At 39.5% G+C, this 26,894-nt stretch overlaps 1 protein-coding gene across 1 annotated transcript in view; it reads right to left on the reverse strand.

Annotated features, from left to right (window-relative positions):
- The window catches only part of DAPP1 (dual adaptor of phosphotyrosine and 3-phosphoinositides 1), a 27,851-nt gene extending 3,909 nt beyond the window's left edge, over positions 1 to 23,942 (reverse strand). Inside the window, exons 1-8 of the mRNA XM_063310452.1 lie at positions 23,795 to 23,942; positions 12,414 to 12,536; positions 10,667 to 10,800; positions 5,967 to 6,097; positions 5,069 to 5,116; positions 3,281 to 3,343; positions 1,361 to 1,446; positions 43 to 130 (exon numbers count right to left, since the gene is read on the reverse strand). Coding sequence (XP_063166522.1) covers positions 43 to 130; positions 1,361 to 1,446; positions 3,281 to 3,343; positions 5,069 to 5,116; positions 5,967 to 6,097; positions 10,667 to 10,800; positions 12,414 to 12,536; positions 23,795 to 23,880 — 759 coding nt within the window. The 5' untranslated portion in view covers positions 23,881 to 23,942. The remainder of the gene's footprint in view (positions 1 to 42; positions 131 to 1,360; positions 1,447 to 3,280; positions 3,344 to 5,068; positions 5,117 to 5,966; positions 6,098 to 10,666; positions 10,801 to 12,413; positions 12,537 to 23,794) is intronic.
- Between the last annotated feature and the right edge of the window lie 2,952 nt (positions 23,943 to 26,894).

A 26,894-nucleotide genomic window follows, 5' to 3' on the forward strand; every position in this document is an offset into this window, starting at 1 on the left:
ACTTAATTTTAATCAAATCTTCTGTGATGGACATTTCCTTACCAGTTTCCACTGTAATATTTTAATCCACTCATCTGCTTCTACTCCAGTCTTTGCATAGAGATAATATGTCCGCATTGGAAATACTAAACTGTGAAATATAAAATTATAAAATTCTGTATCACAAATATAAGGTAAAAATAGTCACTCCCCAATACTAATATTCCATTTTTCCAAAAAAAACTGAAGCTAAAGATAGTTTTAAAAAATAATCTTACTTTTCTTCCCAATAGGAATAGAAAGTGATTGACATAAATATTTAAAATTTGACCAAAGCCTTATGATAAAAAGAGTAATAGCCTTAGTGGTTAAAAAGCAAAATAGAGAAAAAACTTACCAGCAGTATAGATGTATCCAAAGTGTTCCATTCAATATGAATCAGACATATTACCAAATGTGGGGCCTTCTAGAGTGTAACTCTCATCATGCCTAGCCAAAATATTTAGGGAGGGAGCTCCAGTTTGGAGAAACCACAACAGGCATGTCCTGACTTTATTTTTGAGAAATAGAGGAAGGTATGGCTGCTTTAAAACAAAAGTACAGGTAATCCTCATTTAGTGACTGCCTTGTTTAGCAACCATTTGACTGGTGAAAAAATAGCTTTATGACCAATCCTTGCATTTACAACTTTCAGCAAAGGAAAGCTGAACTAAAATCATAAGCATAGTCGCAGTTTCATTAGCGACTGCTTCACTTAATAACTAAGTTGCTGGTACCAATTGTGGTCGCTAAAAGAGGACTACCTGTAACTTAAATGCATATTTTGTTTTAATTAAACTAGACCCATAGAATTGAAAGGGAGTAAGTCCACGGAGTTGATAGACAAGTATGCCAAAGTAGGTCCAAACCACTGAATTCTAAAGGCCAAGTGGGAATAGATAAATTGTGGAAGCTGCTGCTGAGCTTGTTTATTATGATGACTAAAACTGCAGCTTTTTGTTTCAGTCTTAAGCAAGTACAAATATGCAAGAGGAGCTAAGCAATCAAATAGTGTGCTTGGGTACTCATCCTTAATTAAAGTAGAATTTTTGGAATTCAAGCACAGCCATTGTCTAAAGCTGTTCAAAAATAGGAACAAAAGGAGAGGAAGAAGCAATTAGTTCTGATGGCAAGCTGCAAAATCAAGGAAGACCAGAATGATATATCTTAACTGAATTCATGAAAAGTGTGAGTGACTTGGGTGGCGGTGGGGTGCTTTCTGCCATGGTAGGAAAATGGAATTCAAAGAAGAAAAAGTTTATGCAGAATAGCACTGACAAGCTTTTAAAGAAAGAAAAGACACACCAGTATACCCCAAAGTTGTATTTAAGCCTCAACTTACCAAAAACAATTCACTTTTTCCTGGGAATAGTCGAACTGTACTGCTGAGCATTCTGTTAAATCGAGTGCTCTGATTGGCTCTGTGGACTTGAAAAATGTTATTTTTGAAACAATTGTTCTGTTTTATCAACTAAAATGGGTTACCTACCTCAACCCTTCACATCAAGTAAGAAGCAGAACAGTAAATAAGACCCTACGCACACAGATTATTCTGCAATTTCACTTTGTTCCTCAGCTGCCTTGGCTCCTGGTGCATCCCCTGATCATGCGCACTTTGTCCTTCCATGAAGTGCAAGTTAATTCTAATTCCATAATTCTCCACGCTAGTCTGAAGTATCAGCTCGTGTATAACCTATGCTGCATATATACTGTACATGGGGGGGGGGGGTTCCTGGGGGGACAAAAAAAACCAAGATGTCAGTTGTGACACACACAAAAAGGGGTGGGGCTTTGGCCACACCGTTGTTGCTGCCATACTGACTGTTATGACCTCTGCATGCCTACACTGAACTCTGTCAAGAAAGAGTGGCAACGTGGATGTATGTGAGTGTGCGGGTGTATATGCACCCAAATTTTCCTCAAGCAAGACAAAAATTGCAGCGCTTATACAGTTTACCCAAAAAAGGATTTCTATTTAGACCACCAGTGCCTCCCAAGCTCATTTTGGGCAGCTTTGGAGCCCTCGCCAAAATTCAGCAGTCCAGTTTTCCATTACTTTACAGTGGGAAATGCACAGGAAGTGAAGTATATAGAACTGATTTTGCAGTTTAAAAAAACAAAACAAAATCAAGCCACATCTTTTTTTTTTTTTAAAAAGGACTATGAACAGAATCTGAAAATCATAACCCAGCCAGACGCCTATTATGATTACACATTTGCTGCAACATTATTGCTCCCCCGAACCGTAGCGCACAGTCAAAATGTTTGATGCCTCAAGCCTGACTTATAAACAGTGGTTTACCCCTGATTTAGTCTAGTCATCTTGGACATAGGCATATGGTACAAGTCATGATGATAATTTATGAAACTTGTATGCCTCAGATGTCACATGCATCATTATGTTATTGTACAAATGATGCAAATGTTGTAATTACATAATTACATAACTTAGGATTATGACATCATCACAATGCTCATAGCATCACATGCACCTCTTTGCCCCATCCTGTGGATACCCAGCAATCTTAACAGCTGTGCGAACTGCAGGATGAAGAAGATGGTCCTTCTGCAGACTGCCTACAGCTCAGAGGTATGGGTTGCCTACTAGCTACTTTAATACATTGCAGAAGTCTGTAGTACAACTAGAAGGAGTAAGACCTCAGAAAAAGAAATCCACACATCAGTTACTTTTCTTTCTCCTCCAGTGGTAATGAATGTAGCTTTTTCTTTGTATGGCTTTAGGCCTCTTTTGAGTACATTTCTGTAAAGGAGGGGCAGCCCACATTTTGGGGCCATGCTTTAAAAATTACTAATGGCCTCCAAAGCCCACAGGATGTGTATCAACCGTTGTGATATCAGTGTGGCAGGGCAACCCCATTTTATTTTGCAGCATTGAAGGGTACATAGCAATTAGGCTTATTAAGCCTTGCAGAGACTTAAGAAAACTCTTTCGGTGCCTCCAAAAAGGGAAATTACAACATAGAAAATAATTTTTGCCACCAAATTTCAGGGCAGAATATGGGGACTAGGGAGGAATGTGCAGTCTGAATTTCCCAACTCTGCTGTAAGGGAAGAGCAGCCATTTGTACAATAGAGATGGCATGTCACTGGAGCCCACTAACTGAACTGACATGCCATGGATAAAAATGGCAGTGAGTTTGGCAATAGCTACTCTGGGAACATGGGGACAAAGAGCATTTACAGAATCCAGCTGATTCCTTTGCTTTAGCCCTCACAAGCAACAAGGTACAGCACAGCTCACCGTCTGATCTTTGTAATATTTCAGCTCGTTCCTATGCAGGGTAAACCACCTAGTTTTCCAGTTCTGAAAGAATAAAGAGAAGGGGCATTGAAAAAATCAACATGAAAGGGGCAATGTGTACTGGAAGAAACCACCCTTTCTTCTCTTCCTTCCCATGCTGTCTAACACACACAGCATTTCCCATACTATTCTAGGAACTGTACTGAAAGTATTTAACTGGACAAAGGAACTGCAACTTGCATAAGCAAGATAAGAAAGAAACAGGAAGAGAGCTAAATGAGGCCTGGGGATGCCACAGAGCAGCCTTCCCTAATCTGGAACTTTCCAGGTGCCAAACGCATCTGGAAGGTACCAAGTTGGAGAAGGCTACCTGAGATGAGGTTTAGGTAGCACTGGAAAAAAGGGAAATGCATTGGTAGGATGGATCAGAAGAAGATTCTAGAAGTAAACAAGGCAAGAAAAGCAGATTTAGTAAGTGAAGAGGAACAAGGTGTTGCAACCATGTCCTAAATGATGTGAGATGTGAACAAAAGAAAAAAAACCGCAGATGAATCTTCATGAAAAAGGAGGAGTGAGGTTGAGACCACACACAGCCCAAAGGAGGATGGGTAGTCTTGCCTGTGAACTCACAAAGTGTTAAACACAGAGCATGGAAAGAGGCTGAAGTTAGCTACTTATTCCTAGTTCCTGATTTGAGAAAATTCAAAATTGTCACTCAGCCAATACAGTGAATATACAATAATTCTAAAATTGATACAATGCTGGATCTAAAATTAAGCATAGGATTATCATCTATAATAACTATTTGTTATCAACCATTCAAAATAAAATTCTTTTTCTCTCATTACAATAAAAATAATCGTCCTAGAATAAAACAATATATTCATGATAACCCTATATAACATTAGACTTACAGGTCTAATGTAAGTCAGTAAGTCAGATGCTGTCCAATTCCGTTCTATAGCTCGCTGAACATGTGTGGTTATGATTTGATATGGCCCACATCAGTATGTCCCACATGCTGGCTGGGGAATTCTGGGAGTTAAAGTCCACACAACTTAAAGTTGCTAAGGTTGAGAAGCATTGCCCTAGAGGACCTTTAGTTTTCAAGGGTCCATGCAGTGATCTCAGACTGCAAATCTGAAAACAGGAAGAGTGGGGTGGCCACATCTGATTTTGAAAAGGACAATTGTGGGGGAGGCAGGAGATGAAGAGACAATTTTAAAAATGGTACTGAGAGAAGAACATGTGAAACAGCCAACATATTCTGGCACAAATACTACTCAAAGAACTCAAGATGGCATCCATACACATAATGCACATAAAAAGCGGGTGGTATACTCCTGCTGAAAGCTGGGTTTTTTTCAGCACTTGAGGTGAAAGTCCAACAAGTACCTCTCTGTTCTATAGCAGGAAAAGTGCATTTGTAAGTAAACATACCATTTGCTGCCTTTTCAAAATCAGCTACATATGGCACTGCTTCATGCAGCCTTCACTAACATGATGCCCTCCAGGAGCTTTGGACTATAACTCCCATCATAACCAGGAAGCCATCCATACTGGCAGAGGATTATATGAATGAAAGTCCAACATGTCTGGAGGCTGCCATGCTAGGGAAAAGCTGCCATAACAGTACAGCCATTCTTGGCTATTGTACAAACAGTCTGATTTTTTTTCAGACCCTATTTTCCTCACACATGCCCAATATAATTTTCAAACACTGTTCCTCAGCATGTTTTAACCGGCTGGCTTTTCATGTGTAAGGAAAGAAGAAACTGAAAAACTTACCTTAACTATTTTGCCTTGCTTTGTTAGATAACCTTCTTTAGTACCTAGCTGTAAGAAAAGAGTTGAAAGTTTATTAGGAGGGTCGAGAAGGATGTTGGGGAGTTGGAGAAGAGAGGAGACAGAGACAGGTAGTCCTTCATCTCAGTCATGGGTCTTTTCAGAGCCTTGATGTGGTTGACACAGCAAAAGAGGTTGGTAGCTTTCAGCTTGTAACTGTTCCTTTTCTCTTATAACTGAGTTACCTGCTCCCTCGGTCAAGAGGATCATCGCAATGTACACCTAAGGTGCATGTGCAAAAATACCATAATTCCACCAACCAGTGAAATATTCCCCCTGGCAACATGTATGAAAGTGGGTGCTGATCATAATGTACAGGATATATATTCTAGATGGGTCAAACTGTAAACAAACAATAGGCAACTGAGCATCCTCTGTTTATCAAAATTCAGATGGCTTTACACAACACCCCAATTAAGGCAAAATGGAATTGGGTCATCTGCAGTTCACTGCATAATTGGGAAATCCAGCTATTAATGTAGAATATTGTGTGAACTAAACAATCACATTGAATCATAATATGTAAACACAGTGGTTGTGTTTTGTTACCAGGTTTAAAACTTAGAGCAGTGTGTGATCCCAGCCTTCATGTTCATGGATCTATATGCTATAAGATACTTTGATTGCTTCATTTGGGGAAGAGCATTCTCTAAGACCATCTTTCCCAAGCTGTGTCTTCTAGATTTGCCAAGTCTTCAATCCCAAGAATTTCCAAGCTGGATGCTTTCTTCTGAAGAATTCACTTCAGTTCTAATTAAAATCTTATCTTATTTCCATAGTAGGCTATGGAAAACTTTATTTTCTCCAACCAATAGTCCAACCAGTAAAAATAGGAACTCACCGATGGAGCACTGGGAATAAGGTCAATTTCTGTTCTTCCTGTCTGCATGGCTGTGTGGACCCGCACAGATTCATAAATGGAAGGCTCTTCTACTTTCCTAGGATATGGATGCTTCAATACAGTCAAGGTCCCTATAAGAAAGAAAGCCCTCAGTAGCCCACAGAAGTGAATAGAGGGCCTTTTCTCTTCCATAATAGGATGTATTCAAAAAAGTGTGAAATGTGATCTTAGAAAGCTATTACAAGATATCACTCACCACATTTACCTAGATCTTCTAGTCTAGCCTCTTGCTGTATACTTAAAAAGTTAATACTTTGATACTTTAAACAAGTATCAAACAAGTTTACCTATTTTTGTTTTATATATCTCCCTCTATCTCAGACTCACCAAAAACCTGTTGGGATCTCCTTCAGGTCCACCTTAGCTCCAATCTGAGCTTGGCCCTCACTAACCTAAAAAGTACAATCCACAAAATATGTCAACTTACATGGATACCTAGAAATATCTGGGCAGTTTGTTGTATTTAGGCATGGTCCTTCTTCCCAACTAAATAATGAATAAAGCAATGGCAATAAACATGAAGCCCATCTAGGTGGCAGTACATAGATACCCTACCTGATCTCAAAACCTAAACAAGTTACTACTTGGAGAGGAGACTACCAGGAAATCCCAGAGTTGTAGGCTGGCCTGGGAATTGAACAAGCATCCCAGAAGAAGATAGTGACAAGCCACTTCTGTATTGTTGGCAAGAAAACTACATGGTATAGCCACGAAATCACTGGTTGAACTTGACTCAAAGGAGACTTTGCTTATTTTTAATAAATATTAAAAGCAAGTTCATGTTTAAAGTGCTTTTAAATATTATGGACTGTCACAGGAACAGCAGTACAAACATAGTTCTCATTTGACAAAATGCTAAGTAAAGCCCTGCCACATATTATAAAGGGAGATTTGACCTTCAAAACTGATTTTTCAAATGAAATTATCCATTATTTGTAACCATGACCGAATTTCATTCCAGATTTCTTCTCTGGTCTCCAGAAAGGGCAGTGAAATCTATTGATTTCCAAAGTCATTAAGAGTGATGGGAATGAAATTCAGCCCATATGTAGAGCACTACATTGGAAAATGTTACAGTGGTTAAAGTGTTTAGGGATCCTATAAATACAAAGAGAAGGTTAGTTTTTTAATCCATGAAAACTGCTTTGTGGAGTTTGGGCTATTAGTACATGAAAATGGCAATTCTTTCTTTCTGGTGTCAACTTTCCTTTCCTAGGTATTGCTTCGTATAGAAAAGCAACATGGAAGGGCATAAGTTCATGGGTATTATGAGGTCTGACACCTATCTCCCAGCCGGTGACACTTTCCATTTTAAGTACATGAAAGGAGTTTCACAGAGCCAGCAGAATCTGATTTGGGAGCTGGTAAACCATAGGCCAAGGCTATCATTCAACACTGGAGATCAGATTCACTGATATATAGTGTGAACTTCTTCACTGTTAACAGATATAACAGATGGCAGGATAGCTGGTGGTAGAGGAAAACTACAATAATGTACAAGGTGCCTTAAAAATATTAAAAATGAACCAACAATAATTATAAGGAGGAAGAGGGGAAGAAAGAATGGGAGCAGATTCCTAGGCAATAATGTATAGTACATATAGGATGCAAGCCATGAGAAACTATTTCTGTTAGTTTAGGACCGGAGTAGATGAGTTTTCTGAAAGAGTAAGGCTGTTTCTGTGGTTCTTAAACAAATAAAATTCTGACGGATGGTACCATTACCAGTAAGTGGTGAGAAATTATTTCTTCATCTAGGCAGTTTACATCACTATTCATAGGATGTCAGGTGATCCACCATCCAAATACTAATGGAAGTTAGATCTGCCTAGCTTTAGCAAAGTTGGTATCTACTATGCCTCTGATTTTGCCCTTGATCTGATTGATTCTATTTTTGGGAACAATGAATGTTGGAAGTATCAAAAAATGGATTTTTAGTTGTACAGTTGTTTGTCATCTTAGTGAAGGGCAACAGAGAATAAACTAAGAAGATAGAATCTCTTGTGTCAAAATTGTGTTCTAGGTCAGTGAAGACCTGTAGAGAAGACTGGAAAGGCAATGGAGTTATCTCATCTTAAAGCATTCCCACTGATTTGTATATTTTCCCTATAGATCAGGGAATCCTCAAATGGATTTAAAATTGAATCCCAATGTTACAGTGCCAACCCTGATCCTGAGTATAGAAAAGCAGAGCATTTAAGCAACTCAAACAAAAGTACAGTAGGATCTAATTTGGGCAAAGGGAGAATTCTATTAAACAAAACCTCACTGAGGTGGTACTGTCAAAACAAAACAAAACAAAAAAACCCTCAGGAGAGCTTATTGCTCCTTACCATCCTTTTCTTTCTCAGGATGGCCAGGTAGCTTAGCGCTCTTAAAATTTCAGCCCATTGATCTTACTTGTCACATAATGAGTTGATAATGGGACCTCTTCTTCATCTGGACCTGCTCCAAGTAGTAGTTGTCCATCAAAAATCTGAAGCATATCTTGTGTTAAATAGCAAACCTATTTAGGAACTGTAACAACAGAGCTCAAGTTTCTGGGCACTGAGTCAGTTGGGGCCAGTCAATGAATTTTAACACTTGTATCAGGAAATAGACTTGACACTCGAACAAGATTAAACCATTTCTGGCCTTTAACTCAATGTATATCTTCGAGCTCCTTGCCTTTCTATGTTTTCAAGTACTTTCTTTAGCTACCTGGAATGGTTTATTCAAATATTTACTCATCAAATAAAACTAAAGGAGAAAATCAGTATTTATCCCACATTACATACAGCAATGTTAGCAAAACCAAACTAAAAATATTTTTATCAAGATGATTTAAATTTAAATGTTTAAGCTACATAGGAATGGATCCAAAAGTTTCAAAAGAAGGATTGCAAAAGAAGGAATTCTGTGGAACCAATCCAGCAAAACAAAGAGTGCCAGGGATTTTAACAGAGTATATGGTTATTAATAGGGCAAAACTATTGGTTATGCAAACAGCCAGTGTCTGGATTTCTATAACCTTTTACCTTTTTTTAAAAAAGGCAGTAGAAGGAAACCTTCAGCTGAAGGAGAGGAGAAATACTGAAGGAAGAAGTATTTAACCTATTTACCTACATTATTGATCACTTCTCCAACTGTTCCATTAACTATTTCTTAATTAAACTTATATCCTACTTTCCACTAGCAATGCTATTCTGTGTCACCAGACAACCAATAAATAAGACAGAATCACACTTAAAACATAAAACACATCTATTTTAGCACGTTCATAAAAACGAAGAAGTGTCACACACTAAAATCTATTTCAGCAAAAAGGTAGGCTACAGAGCTGCCTGAATAAAAAATCTGTTCACTTGCTAGAAAGGAGAAAAGACAGTTGGAATCACCGCGCTCTTCTCCCTTGGTAAGGAGTTCCCAAAACTGCAACTTGCCCCCAAGAAGGCCCCTTTCACATTCATACTAAGTATGCTTCCTCTAGATGATCTTAAAGTCATAGAGATCATAACCAAAATGCCGAACTGAGCCAAGAAATGTAACGAAGCTCTGGTGACAGAATCACATAACCCAGTAAAGTAGATAGCAATTTCATTTAGTTTAAGAAAATCATGAAAGACAGCTTCCCCCGACCTGGCACCCACCAGAATTGTTTCAATTACAACTCCCCAGTATCCCCAGCCAAGCTGGTTGGAAATTCTGGAAAAGGCACTCCAGCACATCTGGAAGGCAACTTTTCAGAGACAGCTGGTGAAAGAAAAAAAGGAACAGTCTCTCTCTCTCTCCGCACAGATATTGCTCATCCAATTCATTTCCAAGCATCTCCTGGCTGCTGTTAAGAAAGAATACGCTGGGACCTTCATCTCCTGTTTCATGAGAAATCCATAACTTGTCAAGACTTTTCAAGGAAGCCAGAGTTCTCCAAGAGGATGGTGGAGCTTGCTAGTTTTAAAGAGCCCTTTTCATCAACCCCCTTTCGTTATTGATTTGGAGTTACTAGTTTCATGAGCCCATTCTGAATCAGTAGCATACTAATCTGGTTTGCCTCTTACTCGTTTGAACCCATTCTTTTTCCTAGCCTACCTTTGATGGCAAAAGGATTTAAGGAACCAAAAAGCTTGTTTCAGAAAGCATAATTAAATATGTGATTTCTATGCCAACTTGTGCTCTACTCCCTCATATCCTGAATCCACAATGTACATAACATTTATCCTATTAGGATAAATTCTGCAGTTTTCTTGGCAAGGTTTTCAGAAGGGGTTTCCATTGCCTCCTTCCTAGGGCTGACAGAGAGTGACTGGCCCCAGGTCACCCAGCTGGCTTTGTGCCTAAGGCAAGACTAGAACTTATGGTCTCCTGGTTTCTAGCCTGGTGCCATAACCACAATACCATACTAGCTCTCTATAATATAGAGTAACAGATCCCTAATGCAATGCCTGAGCATCTGACAGCAAAAAGGAAATATCAGATATTAATTAAAATATGAAGAACTTTATTAGAGGCAGCAGGAACCTATAAAAAGTACAGAGGGGAAGTTTAATCTGAGAGTATAAAAAGGAAGTCAGGTTTAAAGTAAATAATACAATATAAAATATTTACATTAAAATATTCACAATAAAATATTTCAAAACAGATAAATAGAAAATGTAGATTACCTGTCTCACTACCGATTAAAGGCTGATTTGCAAAATGCATGATCAGGTCATTCAAGTTTAAAAATTCATTGAAACCAAACTTGTATGAATTCCCTGTGTATTCCACATGAAAATGCTTTACAGAATCTTTTGCTCTGAAACAAAATAAAAGAAGTAGTTGAACTGTACAAACTGTATTGTTCCAGAAGACAACTAAACAAGAGAGTTAGAGACAAGAAACTCCCTTATATTCATAAGGAACTTCTTCATATTTGCCTTCAGGTTTATCCCCTGTAGCCTATGGCCTACGGTACTCCCTGCCATCCACCCTTCAGAAAAGATCATAAGCTTCATTGTGAGAAAGTTAAGTTTCATGTTATATTACTCCACTCATTATTTTCCTTTGATGTACATCAGCCTTCCCAAGCCTGGTGCCTTCCAAGTATGTTGAATGACAACTGGCCGTGCTAGCCAGGAACTTTGGAAGTTAGGCCCCTTCCATACAAGAATTCTGAACCAGTCTGAAAGCAGTTCCAGACTTTCATGATCCCATAGCTTAAGTAGCATTGGTGAGCTGAGCTCATTTATTTCCGGCTCAACTGCCTTATAGTTGCAGTTGTGGAGCTGTTGATGATTTTGAGATATGGTAGTTTAATTTTTCCACTGGAGGGAACTATTGATTTATTCTTCTTCCCAGTTCCTCAGCTTCAGATCTTATAATAGAAATGCTAGCTTGATGGCTTTGCAGTTCTCTCTCAGCAGCCCAAGAGACGAGAGCAGGAATAAAATTGTATTTTCACTCCTTGTTCTCAGCATTTCAAATAGACCAAAGTTAAGACAATCACAGATCATTCTAAAAGGGCTTAAAAAAACAATGTTAGTGTGGAAGTGCCCCTGTAATCAAACACAACTCGTGATCATCATTCAAAATATACCCTTTCAGTCCTGTTGCAGGATTGGAACCTTGGCTAGAAATGAATGACTTTGCCTATCTGCAACACAGTTTAATCTTTATCTCTGAGTCTCATCTGTATAACTAAACAAAATGCACTTATCTCTTATCCATTAATAGGAGTGGTAAGCATATAATAATGCTTGTTTGATAAACCATGATATCACTGAAACCAATGCAAATCATTGCAAGGACATGTTTCAGACTGTAAATCTCAAAATTAGAATGATTGAAAGATTATTCTAGTTTGCATGTACTTGAGACTTCACTATTTTACAAACCAATCTATGCAAACAGTCATTATTTTTAATGTAAGTTTAAAGTGAGCTTTTCATGTAAGCTGAAATCCAAGCAAGTACCTGTAACCTACAAAAATAATGTCTCGGGTTGCATGTAGTTTGTAGTACATGAGTTTCCAGTTCTGCTTTAGCACAATGTTATATAAGATACTGATGTTATCTTTGTCAATACTATGCTTAGCACATTAATTTTAATTAACATTAACAGATTAATCATGAATATTTCAATTATTCTACCTCCAATATTGTGGCATTTTTTAAATTGCATATTCTAGTCAAATGTTCCTAAATTGCAGCTATTTCACTGGTGTTCATATTAATTGCATTTCCCAACTGCCTTATGAAAAAAAAATCAGTAACGGAGTCAAGAGGATTGTCTGGGTATACTACAAGAAGACCTTGCTTCCTGTGCCAGCCACTCAATATACGACAGTAGTGGGACAGAAAGCAGATACTGAACTGAAATTATGAGCAGGTTCCCATGAAAAATATGTAAGAAATATTCATAATACTGTACCTTACAGAAAGAGAAAAAAGAGCAGTCTTGCCATTGCTTTTTCTTAGGAGATAGCTTCCATCACTGCCATTGGAAAGAAGAAGAGCCTCTGCTGCATGACGTGTGAGATTATCATGGTACCACCTAATGAGACATCAAAGTTCATATTTCATTAAATACTATGTCTGCTGCAATAAGTGCCAAGCCCCATGCAGCTGGGCAAGGTCAAGGAAGCAAGCATTATGCAGACTTCAATAAAGTATCTTTAACGGTAGGATTACAGAATTTCCAATCCTCCTTTATTAGTGAGATCATTAAGGTGGGGAGTCTCAGAACATTCTGAATAGTTTCTTCTCAGGTATCTTGACATCTGGATTTAGTGACTGTTTATCAATATCCCTGTGAATGATGTGATCAGATCCATGGGTGCAAATTTATGAACTTATATGGCAGAAAAAAGTCAAATATACCAATCATACAATACAATGGGCAACAAGTGTGATTTTTTAAAATGGCTGTTAATAAAATGAACTGCTGGAGTGCAAAATGGGGAGATCTTCACCTGCTATAAAGTAGCATTTTTGAAAGGGCCAGCCCTGGCAAATGCCCTCACACCCATGACTTGGGTACATGTTATTGTAAAATAATATGGTGACCACAGCTTTTTTTTTAACTGTAAAGACAATTTTCTAGCATGTATTATGACTGGGAAAGTGTTTTTTGAAATGCATGGATAACGTCTTCTGAAACTGCAAAAGCCAGAGAATCGGCTGAATAAGGTTTTGAGAAGATGCTGTCCTTCCCCTTTCTAGCATTATCAAAATAAAATATACAAAGTACAGAAAATATGGCCCTGACTCATACTGTACAGAAGTCTTTGAATTCCATTTCCTATGACCAAATATTTGGCATATCTGAAGACAAACTTTATTTTTTTGTTTGAACAGTAAACCCACTAATATGGCCTTACTCCTTTCCATTATAATTCTATGCTTATTATTTCAGTCTAAGAAGTTATCTCATTCTTATCCCAGTGAGCCTCTCAGGAATTGGTCAGATGGGTTAAACTGGCCCATAGTAAAGTGCTGAAGGCATCTGCAGGATCAGACCAATATACTGTATATTGCTGTATATTGCACATAATAACATCCAATCAAGAGGCCAGCCAGAATGCTCTGAGTTGGAGAATGCCACTCCACATGTGGGTATCTCCCTCCTCCCTGTCAGGAAAAATACAGCCATAAAAACATGCAAGCTAACAATCTGCTGCCCCTTCATGGCACCCTAAATCAACTCCTTGATGCGACCATCTCACTCTGCCAAGTGATAGGGCCACCCTATTTGAGTGCTCTTGTGTGTTTGAAACCATCGTGGCAACTTTCTAAATCACAATTTCCTGAAGCCTTCTCTTCAGGAAGCCTTCTTACTGGTCTGCTTCCTCTTTCAGAAGAATTAGAAACAACGTATGTATATACAGATGCATATCATAAATGCTGAAACCCCAGACCAACTTGCACATACATTTCATAGATGTCAGTTTGATCCAGTTAGGCAGTTGGTGTGAGAAGCTGTAGTTGAAAATGAGTATGGTAAAATGGTGGAGGTTTCACTTTCTTTGTTGTTCAGTACATGAAGGAAGTAGAGTGATGTGTAGAATCTCATCTGTTGCCCAAACTATGTAGAGAGTTTTCTAAAAACTGAGAATGCAGGGAACCAACACACCAAAGGGAATGTCTGGAAGCAATGCAGAAAAAGTCCTCTTCCAAGATGGGCCTCTGACAGCATGGATATTTGTATCAGGCCCCTCCCCTGCAGAACTGAATGCTTGGACTGGGCCATCAAGGACAAGACTGGCCCCCAGAAAACTGGACTGTAAGCTGTTTAGGGCAGAAATGTTAGTAAGGTAAAGTCTCCTTCAAGTTGAACTTGACTCCTGTGACTATTTGGACACGTCTCTGCTGTTTTCCTGGCAACAACACAGCAATGTTTTGCCTTGCCTTCTACTGAGATTTTTTTCACTTTTCTGTCTAGTTAATAGTTCAGGGATTTCCTGGTAGTCTAATACAGAAGTCTAACATGGAAGAGATAACTAGGTCCAAGCCTCCTTAGCTTTTCAAGATCAGCCAACCTTGGCTAGTTGATGCCATTAACTCTGCTGTGTTAATACCATCTCCTTAAATTGTGTCCAGTAAGCAACTGTTACTCAATTCATTGCTTGTATCTTGTACCAGAGAAACTGAGCTGCTGTATTTTGAACCAACTGCAACTTCCAGACACTTGCAATATCAATGCAGGTTATATAACCAATGTCTATTGCAATCCCACAGTTCACCAAGCAAACCAATTTTAAAAAGGTAGCAGACCATGTAGGTTGGGGCTTTTTGTCTTCAGAAGCCACCAGCGACTAAGTAAGACATGATGTAGTTATGCCATTGCCCTGTTCTCTATCCATTACATGTGGGAGCGTCCCTACCTTATGTCCATTGTTTCCCTTTCCCTCATTCCCTTAGCCCTTAACTAAAATGATTCCAGGCACTCCATGTGGAAGTAGAGCAAATTATATTGATTCATCCTGTACGAAAACATGGAGAGAGTTTGGGTTACCTGGTTATATTATTTCAACCTTGAATTTATAATCTATACCAAGAGCCCTATGGAAGCCGTGAATAGAACCTACCACTGTTTGTATGTAATAATACTAAAATTAGAAGCTGCTCCAAAATCCGCCTACCCAGCATGCATAAAAAGATCAAAGGATCATCGTTAACAGCACCTGTTGTTCCAAGTAAGCTTGTTAAGTAAATGCCAGAATGAGAAACAGTCAAAGAGCAGGTCTCTGATGAATGGATACCATGATCATGCATTGATCTAATGTAGTGAAAAGGAACAAACCTTAAGGTTGCATTTCCCAACTTATTTCTGTCAGAATATAAACACACTGGGACTTGACAGTAATCATGCATGATTAGGTAAAGTGGGAGGGGGCTGTAGCCTGAGATATGGTTACTTGCAAATAAATTCCTCTCAGTTTCTAGTTGCTTTACTTTCAAGCAAATGTGCATAAGTATTTCAGCCTGACATAAGCTTGCATATCCATTACATGTATCTGCTGTGATGATGACTGACAAACTACCTATGCAAATAATACTAACTCATCATTGCCATTATCATTATCATTTTCCAGTTCACCAGAACAATTTAATGGGGGAAAACATGGCCAGTGCTCTCAGAGCATTACTATAGACCTAAAAATGATCATCATTCTTCCAAGTGCAAATCAATCACAAAATTCATTGAAGAATAAAGCAAGGTTACTTGGGTTGGGGAGGCTTATGAATTATTATTATTATTAGTTAAACCGCTGAGCTGCTGAGCTTGCCGATCGGAAGGTTGGCGGTTTGAATCCGCATGACGGGGTGAGCTCCAGTTGCTAGTCCCAGCTACTGCCAACCTAGCAGTTCGAAAACATGCAAATGTGAGTAGACTAATAGGTACCGCTTCGGCGGGCAGGTAATAGCGTTCCATATAGTCATGCTGGCCACGTGACTACGGAAGTGTCTACGGACAAACACCAGCTCTTCGGCTTTGAAATGGAGATGAGCACCGCCCCCTAGAGTCGGACACGACTGGACTTAATGTCAAGGGAAACCTTTACCTTTACCTAATGCACAAGTACATTTTTACCCAAACATATATTTTAAAAATGTTACTACCTCAAATATGTTGTCAAGGATAAAGCATAAAGGCAATCCCCTGTCAAGTTCCTAAGAACAGAATGTAGAGAATTACATAACGGTGTCTCAAGATGTCCTGTTGTGAGCAACAGAGTGAATCAGCAGCTGTCAGTTTTTCAAACAAATAGTAATATACTGAGATAAAGGTGGTGGTGGGCTTTTAGACAAAGATAAAATCTCTGTTTTGGTGCAAGTTAAGCTTCCAATGATCAAATGACATTGTAACCAATGGCTTGCAATGAAACCTTGATCTCCCTCTCTGTCCCTCTCTCTCTCTCTTTTCCAATAGGTAGGGAACTTCACTATTAGAGATGTGCTGTCTGAAATTGACAAGGCCCAATCATCTTGGAGCTTTATAACACTCTGGTATAGTATTGATTACCTCTAGTCAATTTCACCCCTGCTGAGCTATTATACATGCATGGCTGAGCTATTCACCCCTGCTGAGCTATTATACATGATTTGGCTGAGCTATTATACATGCATGAAGAGTTGCAACTGACTTTTCAATATTCCAATTGACTGTTCTATAATATCTCCAAGAAGTAAGAGCAGTTGAATAAATTACCTAGGCAGGTGACAAGTTCCCTTTAGCTGAATGTGTTCAACCATTTGGTAAGGATGTTTTAATAAGAATTCCTGTACAAAGCAGGGAGTTGGACTCACTGGCCTAGATGGCCCCTTCCAACTCTATGATTCTAATAGATACACACACACACACACATCAAAGCTGCCCCATCAATTGTGGTTGCATTTTTATTTATTTATTTATTTATTAAATTTATATCACCACCCATCTCCCCCAATGGGGGATTCTTTTGTATTTGAATGGGAAAGGTTAGAAGAAGGAGAAGTTGGGTGTCTGGAAGTGCCCAATGTTTAACTGTTTAAACCCATCTATGGCTTATCCAGCAGATAAGGAGGATCACTACTTCCTTGTAGTGACAAAATCTTACCTGGGAAACCTCTATCCTCTTGTCATTCATTTCTAACATTTCTAACATTTTCCTGTAAACATAACATTCGCTGTAGTGACCCAGGAACCTCCTACAGAATTTCCATAAATCAAGGATGGGCAACCTTCACATAGCTACAGATTGCACTTAACTATTGTGGAGACCAAAGATCACAGACAAAGTAGCCATATGAAACACGTGGACAATATCAGGTTTTTAATTCATTTTCCAAGGATTTAAGGTGTGGTCTGATTTTTGAACAATAATAAGCCAGTTTTAAGGGTAGTTGATGAGAATTCTGGGAGTTGAAGTCCACACACCTGGAAGTGGATGCCCTACATTAGACAGCAAAGGCCACATATTAGATCTGGTTTTTATCTCAGGGCAGTGGCAACATCTGGAATGAGATGTATTGTATTGTATTGTATTACTATTTATTTTATTTATTTTTATTTTACTTATTTTATTTTTATCCCTTTATTATTTTTCTAAATAACTCAAGGTGGTGAACATACCTAGTACTCCTTTCTCCTCTTTTCCCCACAGCAACAACCCTGTGAGATGGGTTGGGCCAAGAGAGATTATTTAAAACATTGGTATAGCCCTCCAGCTTAAAATCAAACTCTCGGTGGCTTACAACTCAACAGTAAAAACAATATATACAACTGAAACAAAAACAATAAGACCCAAAACTGCCACAGACAGATCACTCCCTCTGGGCCTTGGATAGGAATGCGCCTATGTGGACTCTTTTTGTATGTGGATCCAGAAGGGGCCCCTGGTTTTCAAATGAACTCCACCTAAAACACTATTGGAGAAGGAAAAAGAGTGCACCCACGATGGAGTAATGGACCATGAAGAGGCAGAACTTGCAGAAATGTCTAAACTGACTTGTTTGATTAAGGAGGGAACAATAACTATTTTTATAAAAGACTGGAAACCCTTTATGGACTTTTTGCTGGAAATGGATAAAAATGATTTCTGTATTTACTGATTAATATGGGTTGAATATGGGGAGAAGGGAGCCATGTTATGTAACTCTGAAGGGGGAAAAGAGTTTCAAGTATGTCTATAACTGCTGTAAAGAAGATCGAAATTTAAGTATTTTTTTGTTTTCTTTTTCTTTCTCTTTGCTCTTTACTGTTTTTACCAACTTTTTATCTTTCTCTCTTCCTTTTCTATATTGCTTTGTGTTTATCTTTTAACTCTGTAAAAAAAACTTCTTTAATAAAAATTATACATATACTGTATATAGAGAGAGACAAAGACAAAGACAAAGGCATCTGATTATTTTTCCACCCTTATTGTGTCTGCAGAGAGCCAACCCGTGGCCCTGTTCAGGGTAACCTTGTCCCTATTCTAGGCATCTGTAGGATAAAGTTGTTTGGTTTCTCTTGCAGTTGGAATCCAGCTGTACAGGTCCTGTGGAGTTGCCTAAGGCACAGCCTTGCCCAGTTACATGAGAAGTTCGAACCTGTTGGCCCTGACAAAGTGGACAACTTTGGAACCATGAGTTTGGCCTCCTGTATTTTAGATCCATGTTCCTCCTGGCTGATCAAGCTGTCCTGGGATGTGGCCGGTGGCTGGGTCCAGGCAATGGTGACTACTTCTTGGTAAGAGGGGGTGATTCCATGCACCATGAAATAGCTGGTTGTCCATCTCCTCCTTAAGAGGCCATTATTGGACCCAGTGGATCTTGACAAAACTGAATCCAGTCTCCAACCTTCCCATTCTGGGGAAGGTAGTTTAGAAGGTGGTTCACTTATAGCTCCAGACAGCCCTGGAAGAAGCAAATAATCTGGACCCCTTTCAGTCAAGATTCAGGGCTGGCCATAGTACTGAAACAGCACTGATTGTGTTTGTTGATGACCTTTGGGGGGCTTGGGATGGAGGTAGTGCATCCATCCTGGTCCTCCTTGATCTCGCAGTGGCCTTTGATCCATTGATCATGGTATCTTTCTGGGCTGGCTCAGGGGATTAGGAGTGGGAGGTACTGAATTACAGTGGTTCTCCTCCTTTCTCCAGGGCTGGTTCCAGTCAGACGGAGACTCCTGCTTTTTGAGGTGCCTTAGGGCTTTACTCTCTCCTTGCTTCTGTTTGACATCTATGAAGCCACTGGGGGAGGTTTTCTGCTGATACAGGGTATGATATCAATACTCTGATGCCATTCAATTTTACACCTCTGCCCTGGGCCAGCCAAGCATCCTTTCCCAGTGCCTCTCATAGATAAAGAGAGTTGTTCTACAAACCATACACAGGCCATTGCCTAAGTAGCTCAGGCTGTTTTTCCATCTGATTCTATATTCACTGTCTAACTGGCTTTCCATGGCCTCTAGCAGAGATATCTTACTCTTTTAACTGGAAAGGCCATAGAAACGCAGAATGATCATTTTTTGACTAGGATGGATAGATGAGTGGCTCTCTGTAACAAGGATTTCAGGGCTTAAAGCAGAAAAATGTATGGTCAAGCTGATAAGGCCTGAGTCATTAAACAGTCCTCCATATGAAAGATATATGAGAGAATAGAGAGCAAAACCTCATGTATTGATGCTGATGTGTAGTCCTAATAGATATAATGAAAAGGGAAATCCTTCCATATGGAGGACTGTGTAATGATTCAGGCCTTATCAGCTTGACCATACATTTTTCTGCTTTAAGCAGAATATTTTAAATATTGTATATTTTAATTGTTCAAGATTATACATGTTGATTTTAGTACAAAGCAGGCTGCCCTCAAAAGACCTGGTTTTTTGAGTCAGGAAAGAACAAACAAATAAAATTCATGCCATTGGACACAACTGAAAGATTGCTTCTCCTTTTGCTGCTTTATTGGAAAGTTACTGAGATTTCTTAGAAAATTCCTCATTTGGCAGTTAGCTAATTTCTCCCTTGAAAGCAGCTGGGCAGGCCCTTCTCAAAAAATCCATATTGTTCTATAGTAAAGTCACTGAGACCAAAAAGATGGAATTTATTCTAGGGCTGAACAAAACATTCACAAGTTCATTCCTCTATAAGGTTTGGCATGGTTGCTTTCAAATCTTTCCCAGATCATCTTCATACCCAGCCACTGCAGCTCACCAATAGTCTCACCAGGAATGTTCTCTATGCATGCTCAATTGCATGAGCAGACCACCTGAGAAAGCCCTCAAAGAATTTGTGGTGAGCCTTCAAGAGGACTTAGCTGACTCAGTGCTTTCAATAGCATTGCCTTGCATGGGCTAACATGCTTTTCAAATAACCCCTTTAAATGCTTTTGATACCCCTGGTCTACATTGTATTTATACTACAGATAGTCCTTGTTGAGCGACCACAATTGGGACCAGCAACTCAGTCTTTAAGCAAAGCAGTCATTAAGTGAAACTGCGACTGTGCTTCTGATCTTACTTCAAGGCTGTAAATGCAAGGATCGGTCACAAAGTTACTTTTTCATCACCATTGTAACTGCAAACAGTTGCTAAATAAGGCAGTCACTAAACAAGGACTACCTGGATTATGACAGGCTAGTCTCTGCAGGCTTCTCACCAAGGTCATTAGCCATGTGCTAGTGTCTTCCGCTGAGGTAGATGTCCTGCAGCAAGCAGATAAGTGATTTTCTGGAAGTGGGGAGGTGGAGCTGAGACCCTCCATGTATAACAACTATCTGACATTTAATCCAATGTACTCACATATATAAAGACTGCAAAGGCACATATTAAAATGTTAAATGTGAATCAGTGTGTTCAACTGGCACTTGATCCAAATTCAAGTCCACTCTCAGCCACAAAAGCTGATTAGGTGACTCTGAGTCAGTCACACTCTCTAGCACATATACCCTCCATGTGCTCACTGTTGTATGCATGTATCTGATTGCATGCAAAAAAAAATATCCAAATGGTTTCTATGAGGGGAAGCTTCAAAACTGTCAATCCACCATTCCTCTAGGAAAAACCTATGAAAGGACAACTAAAGCCCAGAAACCCAGAGGCAGTAGTTCCTGGAAATGAAGAAATGGACACAAGTTTCACAGAACTGCAGAAATTCAAAGATGAATTTTACCACTGTCAACATGATGAGATCAGGAAGGTTTAGAGGTGGCCTCATATTGTCATAGAGTCCTCATGTGGAAGGACTTTTTATCTTGAGATAATTTCAAAAGAAAGCCGAAAAAAATGGCCAAACTTGTTTCTGCTGACCACTTAGGCTGATATTAGAGAAAAACATACATTCCAAATGAGACAACTTACAAAAGATAGCTATATTAATCTGTCATAGCAGATAGGGACAAAATGACTCTTATGTCCTATCTGAAAGTCAAAATAGATTTTAACTTGAGGCTCACAACCACTTACTGAATGATGAAAATATATGACATAATAATCTTTAACCCTAAACTAAGTTTCTACTTCTTGTGCCAAAGAAATTTCCACCTGCTTAGAGAGGTGCCATTAAAGTGTCTGTTCTGAGTAGGAAGCTTTTATTACCCATTTCCAAAGTTAATAAAGCTAACACTACATCTACGGCCATTACCTTTCCAATGAAAACTGGAATTTAGTCTCACAAGATGTAAATTGCTTGTATTTTTGATTGGAACTAATGACGACATTGCCTGACCATGAATTTTAGGGTTTTTCCCATGAAGAAATATGCCTTACTTTGTATTATGTGCAACTTGGAAAGCACTTAATTTAATTTGTTAGTTAGTCAGATTAGCTGCTCAGAAGTGACAGATGCTTATTTGGAATAAAATGAGTATCTGTCACCTAAAGAGGGAACTTCACTCTTTTAGGATCATTGTTGCATAAATAATTAACTAGTACAACACAATTTGACTTTTTTACTTAGTATATTATCTAAATTTAACCATTTCTGCTAATATTAAAACTATGTTTTCCTTTACTTTTGTTTTTTGCTAGGAACATTTGTGTTTTACCTAAGGCTGGGGACAAATCTGAAACTCAGCTGGATTTTAAATTTTCATCCTTGTTTGTCCCCAGATTCCTAGGTATGACCTGAATCCTACACATCATGTAGGAAAGCATAATAATTTAAAACTATAACTCTTCCTCCACCTCAAATTCCCTGACCATGCAGAGCACATAGATTCACCCTCAAATCAGTCATTTTTCTTCTCCTCCTTTCCTATCTTTTTCCTAATGAAAAAAATTCTAAGATCTCCAAAGTTCATCCATAGTTCTGTAAACAGTTGGTTGGCTCTAACAAATATATTAACTATGGATTTTAGAATTGTTCTTATAAACTTATTATTAGTTTCAAGATATAATGTGGAACCACTCTACTTTTTTCCTACTTGGTTATATGGCAGATGTGGACTATATTAGCTTCTGGGCATCCCCATTGGCAAAAACCCACAGATGCATGTGCGTGCACGCACACACACACACACACACACAGTTTTGGAGAACTGATGGCTGCAGTTCTAGCTTACACGGTATGAATGGAAGCCTACAAAGAAGGTTGCTTTATATTCTGCATCTTTAAGCCATAGTTTGGAACAGTGTTTCTCAACCCTGGGAAAGTTAAGATGTGTGGACATCAACTCCAAGAATTCCCCAGTCAGCCATGCTGGCTGGGGAATTCTGGGAGCTGAAGTCCACACATCTTAAAGTTCCCAAGGTTGAGAAACACTGGTTTGGAGAATGGGGGACCAAGTTGGTGGCAAAGTCATCATATTAGACTTTTAAGAACACTTTGCAGATATTACTCAGTTGCTGCAAGGATTTATAGGATTTCCCTCCTCTAAGAGAAACTGCATTCTTCCAGTAATGCCACAATGATATCATGCCACTGAGAAAAAAGAGGAAGCATGAGATCAATGGTTGCGTGCATGGTATGGGTTGCGATTGGGTAATACTATAGCATCACTACTGACATAATGAGGTCTTGCTAGTATGGAGTACTTCCCCTCCCTATAGAAGCTGCAGCTGTAACAGCTTTTAAAATAGTATTACAGATATTCCATTACAGCAATAATAGGCAACTCCAAGGCTTATATAACCCTCAGGCCCCTCGCTTCCAGTTTCATTAACTTCTCCACCCACAACCATTGGAAATTGGTAACTTGTTTCCCCTCCAGCTTTGTAAGAAAACACTTGATACCTGTAGTGTATACACTATCATAGATTGGCATAGCTTTAAAAAGCCAAGGAAAAACTCAGTCCCTGAAAAAGTGGGGGAGAGAGACATAGAAAGAGAACATGGACTGAGGCTATAGGCCACTAATGTGGCTTAGGTTGCCCACTGAAGCCCCCAGCTCTTAAAAAAAACCAAAGCCCACCCCATCCATCTTTGCCCACCACTGCTTCAGCAGTTGAGCATTGCATCTTGTTTTACCACGTCAACAAAAAGGCTTTTCAAATTAAAGAAACATTCCTCTAGCAAACCTCTTGTCTTCCTCAGAGCCATCCCTGTCATTTCATAAAGCATTTTCTCCCTTCCTTCTTCCTTCTTCCTTCTTTAAGGTTAGAACATGTTTTAAGACGTGTTTGCCCTGTTTAAGGATGAAGAGGGAAAGGAGCAGACTGGTTTTCCTGACTATCTTTCAACACCCCAGCCTTGCATGTTGGATCAGAGCTCACGCTAAAGAAAGAAGATAGGGGAGGGATCATCAGGAAAGGCCAGATGGATAATGTCAGCCAGCTTTCATAGGCTACCCAGGGCCCTCCCAAGAATGGAAGGACCCTCAATCTACTGTAATTATAGCTTTGGTTCTTACTCTAAGTTCTGGAGCTCCTCTTCTGCTTTGCCATGAATGTATCGGCAGCTCATTCTCCTTCTGTCTTCCATCTCTGCGAGGCCCATCCACCACAATTGCTGCGGCTCCTTTTCAAAGCACCACTGGCCACCAAAAGAAAGATCAGAGAGATAGGAAGAAACAGGTTGGCATCCTTTTGTTCCAGCTTCTTCTCGATCAACAGTAAATAAACTCTCTAAGACGAGGAAACCTCTCTGGAGCTTGTTCAGGGTGAATGAGGAAGTGAAAACAGAGTCCCTCCCTGTTTTTGACAAAGTGCCCTCCCTTGCCTCTCCGGTTCAGTGCAGGGAAATGGGGAAGCTGCCTGGAGAATGCAGCCAGGGCTGTTTCATCTCTGTTTCTGTCCTGCATCACTCACCGCTGTTACAATAAACAAGCACAGTAGCCTGTTAGTCCATAAGGTTATGCACACACATGTGCAAGGGCAAGCATCTATACCACTACTTACCTGTTTATAGACACCAAAACGGGTTTTCCTATGTTTATGATTTTATTATTAGGACAACAACAACTGAATATTCATGGAGGATACACTACAATAACATTCCAGCTTTTTTTAAAAAAAATAAATCAGGATGTACTTTTACCATGGAGTAACAGCAAGACTGTGTCATAACTTTTATGTTCTCTCACCCCACATTTTTCTGACTTTCCAAAGTTTTGTCAGCTGAACTTTCATCTGAATGTAAAGCAACAGAATAATTTCTTTTCCCTTTCTTTTTTGTTCTTTTTTAAGAGATGTGGCATGCTTGGAAGGGGGAAAAACTTAGTTTAAACCCCTGTTTAGCTGTGAAGCATGATGGAGTAGGTTGTTCCTGTTTTACTCTTCCTGACTACCTTACATGCAAGATTGCAGCAAGGATAGAGAGAAAATTCCTTACAACCCTGGAAAAATTAACAGCAAACCTGTTAACTTAAAATAAAGTTACATGTTTTGTGAGGTTTGCTTCCCCCCTCCCCCATTTTTTTTCCCTAGAAGACCAAAATAACCAGTCAGGCTGTGCCAGGACTGCTGAGCTGTTGTTTGGGTGCCCCACTGATTCGGCGTGACCGTTGCTTGCATACCACAGCAGCCAGGGGCAGGGCTTGGCACTAGATTGTGCTGACTTTACCAATCCAAGCAGCAAACTAAAAAAGACAAAGAATCAGTCTAGCAAACTAAAGTGATTTTAATTGGGAACCGATTTTGCCCCCCAGTTGGTATTCACTTACCTTTTTCATACCTTTCCAGTTTAATGCTGGAAGAAGCCCTTAGGCCCCTGGTTTCTTTGAGAACATAGCTTTCCCCAGCATACTGCTTCTTACGAGAGGGACCAGCTGCCCTGACTTGGCACTTTCTAAGTACTCCATGCCACTCTGATATATAAGCACAGTTTCTCTCTTGACCTATTGCTCTCTGGTTTTATCCCCTTGCTTAGGCCTTCTCTTTGGGCTCTGACCCCAACTTTTAATCTCCTGTAGTGCTGACTCACTTCGGATGGTTTCTCTACCCCTTTGGGTAGACACAGTGGGTACCCATCTCTCCTGCTTTCAGCACGTACACAAATACCTGCAATGAGCCTCCCACGTAGCCAAGTAGTGTCTGCAAAACAATGGGCAGTGGCCTTGCTACTTGGCAGATCCTTTAACTGGAAATGCTTTCCAACCTGAGGCTTTCTGGTGTGCAAGTATCATATTGTAACAGAATATAGTTTATTAGCAGCAGGGGACTGACTTCTGTTTCAAAGTCAGTTTATCTTGATTATCCTACAGAAGCTAAAAAAGGAGGCTGAGAATCAGTGCTATGTAAAAAGATCCACTTTACAGAATCATAAAGTTAGAAGAACTTCAAAGGTCATCTAATCCAATTGCCTACACCATGCAGAATCAGTAATGCAAACTATCTCAGTCTGGGCCCTATACAAATGCATTCATCCTGCTCGTATATTCTAGTTAGGCCCTTCTATCCTAGTATGTTCCTTTGACATTGTTTCCTTCAAGGATGACAAATGTCACATCACCATCAGGGTATTTTCCCTGTTCTAAGAGGTCAGTTTACTCATTGTATGAATTACCTTTGCACAGAAAGTTAGGCCTAAGTAATATGGTGAAAGCAGTACTTCTTATATGCAGGTAATTTCCAAAGAGGAAGTAGAAAATATGACAAGTTCCTTTAAATGTGTACACATTGAATTATTTTTATTGGTAATCAAAGCCTCTGCTTACTTATATTACCTCTAGCTTATTGTTTCCCTGCACACTAGCAAAGGCAGTTGATACATCATTCCAGCAGAACCAATGATGTACATTTTCCCTCTTCTTAGATTCAACAATATTCAGTGTAGAAAGGAATTGTACAAGACGCACAGAAACCGCTGCTCTGTATTCAGAGTGGTCTACAATAACCAGCAGCAAGGTAGTCCATCTTTGACCTGCAGACCACAGGCAGCCCCCAACCACCCCTTTTTATGACCCCTTTGGAGCTTCTAGGAAACTCAGGGCCAAAATTGGGCAGCACATAATGAAGACATATTTTCCTACCAAGCTTTTTGGGGGAGTGGAGAAGTGGGCAAAGGCAGTTTAGCTGAGTAGTTATTTATTTATTTATTTATTCGGTTTTGATCCTGCCTCAGTCTTGGGACTCTCAACAATGTCACAATAGAAACAACAAGAAAAGAATTAGAACAACATCCAATCCAAACTGCAAAACAAAAACAACAGCATGAGAGAAAAAAACTAAGAATCACAAAAGGCAATGTAGCTGAAAAGGTTTTTGAAAAAGCTTTGGTTTTAATGACTTCCTAAAAGCTACTAGGAAAGGGTCTAGTCTGATCTCAGTCAGGTGCCCATTCCACTGCATCAGCAGCAGCGCTACAGAAAAGCAGCACCTTCTAGCTTCAACTCCCAACATCCCAGAAGTGTGAGACAACAAGGAGACCCTCCCTACATGTTCTAACAGTCCAGACCAAATTCAGGTTGGAGATGGTGGTCCCATAGATACCCAGGTTCCTAGCCATGAAGAGCTTTATAGCTTCTCAAAATGGAAAACAAACATACAAATCCCTCCTCACCCACCAGTCCT

The sequence above is a fragment of the Candoia aspera genome, chromosome 8 (genome assembly GCF_035149785.1).
Source record: "Candoia aspera isolate rCanAsp1 chromosome 8, rCanAsp1.hap2, whole genome shotgun sequence".
NCBI classification, from domain to species: domain Eukaryota; kingdom Metazoa; phylum Chordata; class Lepidosauria; order Squamata; family Boidae; genus Candoia; species Candoia aspera.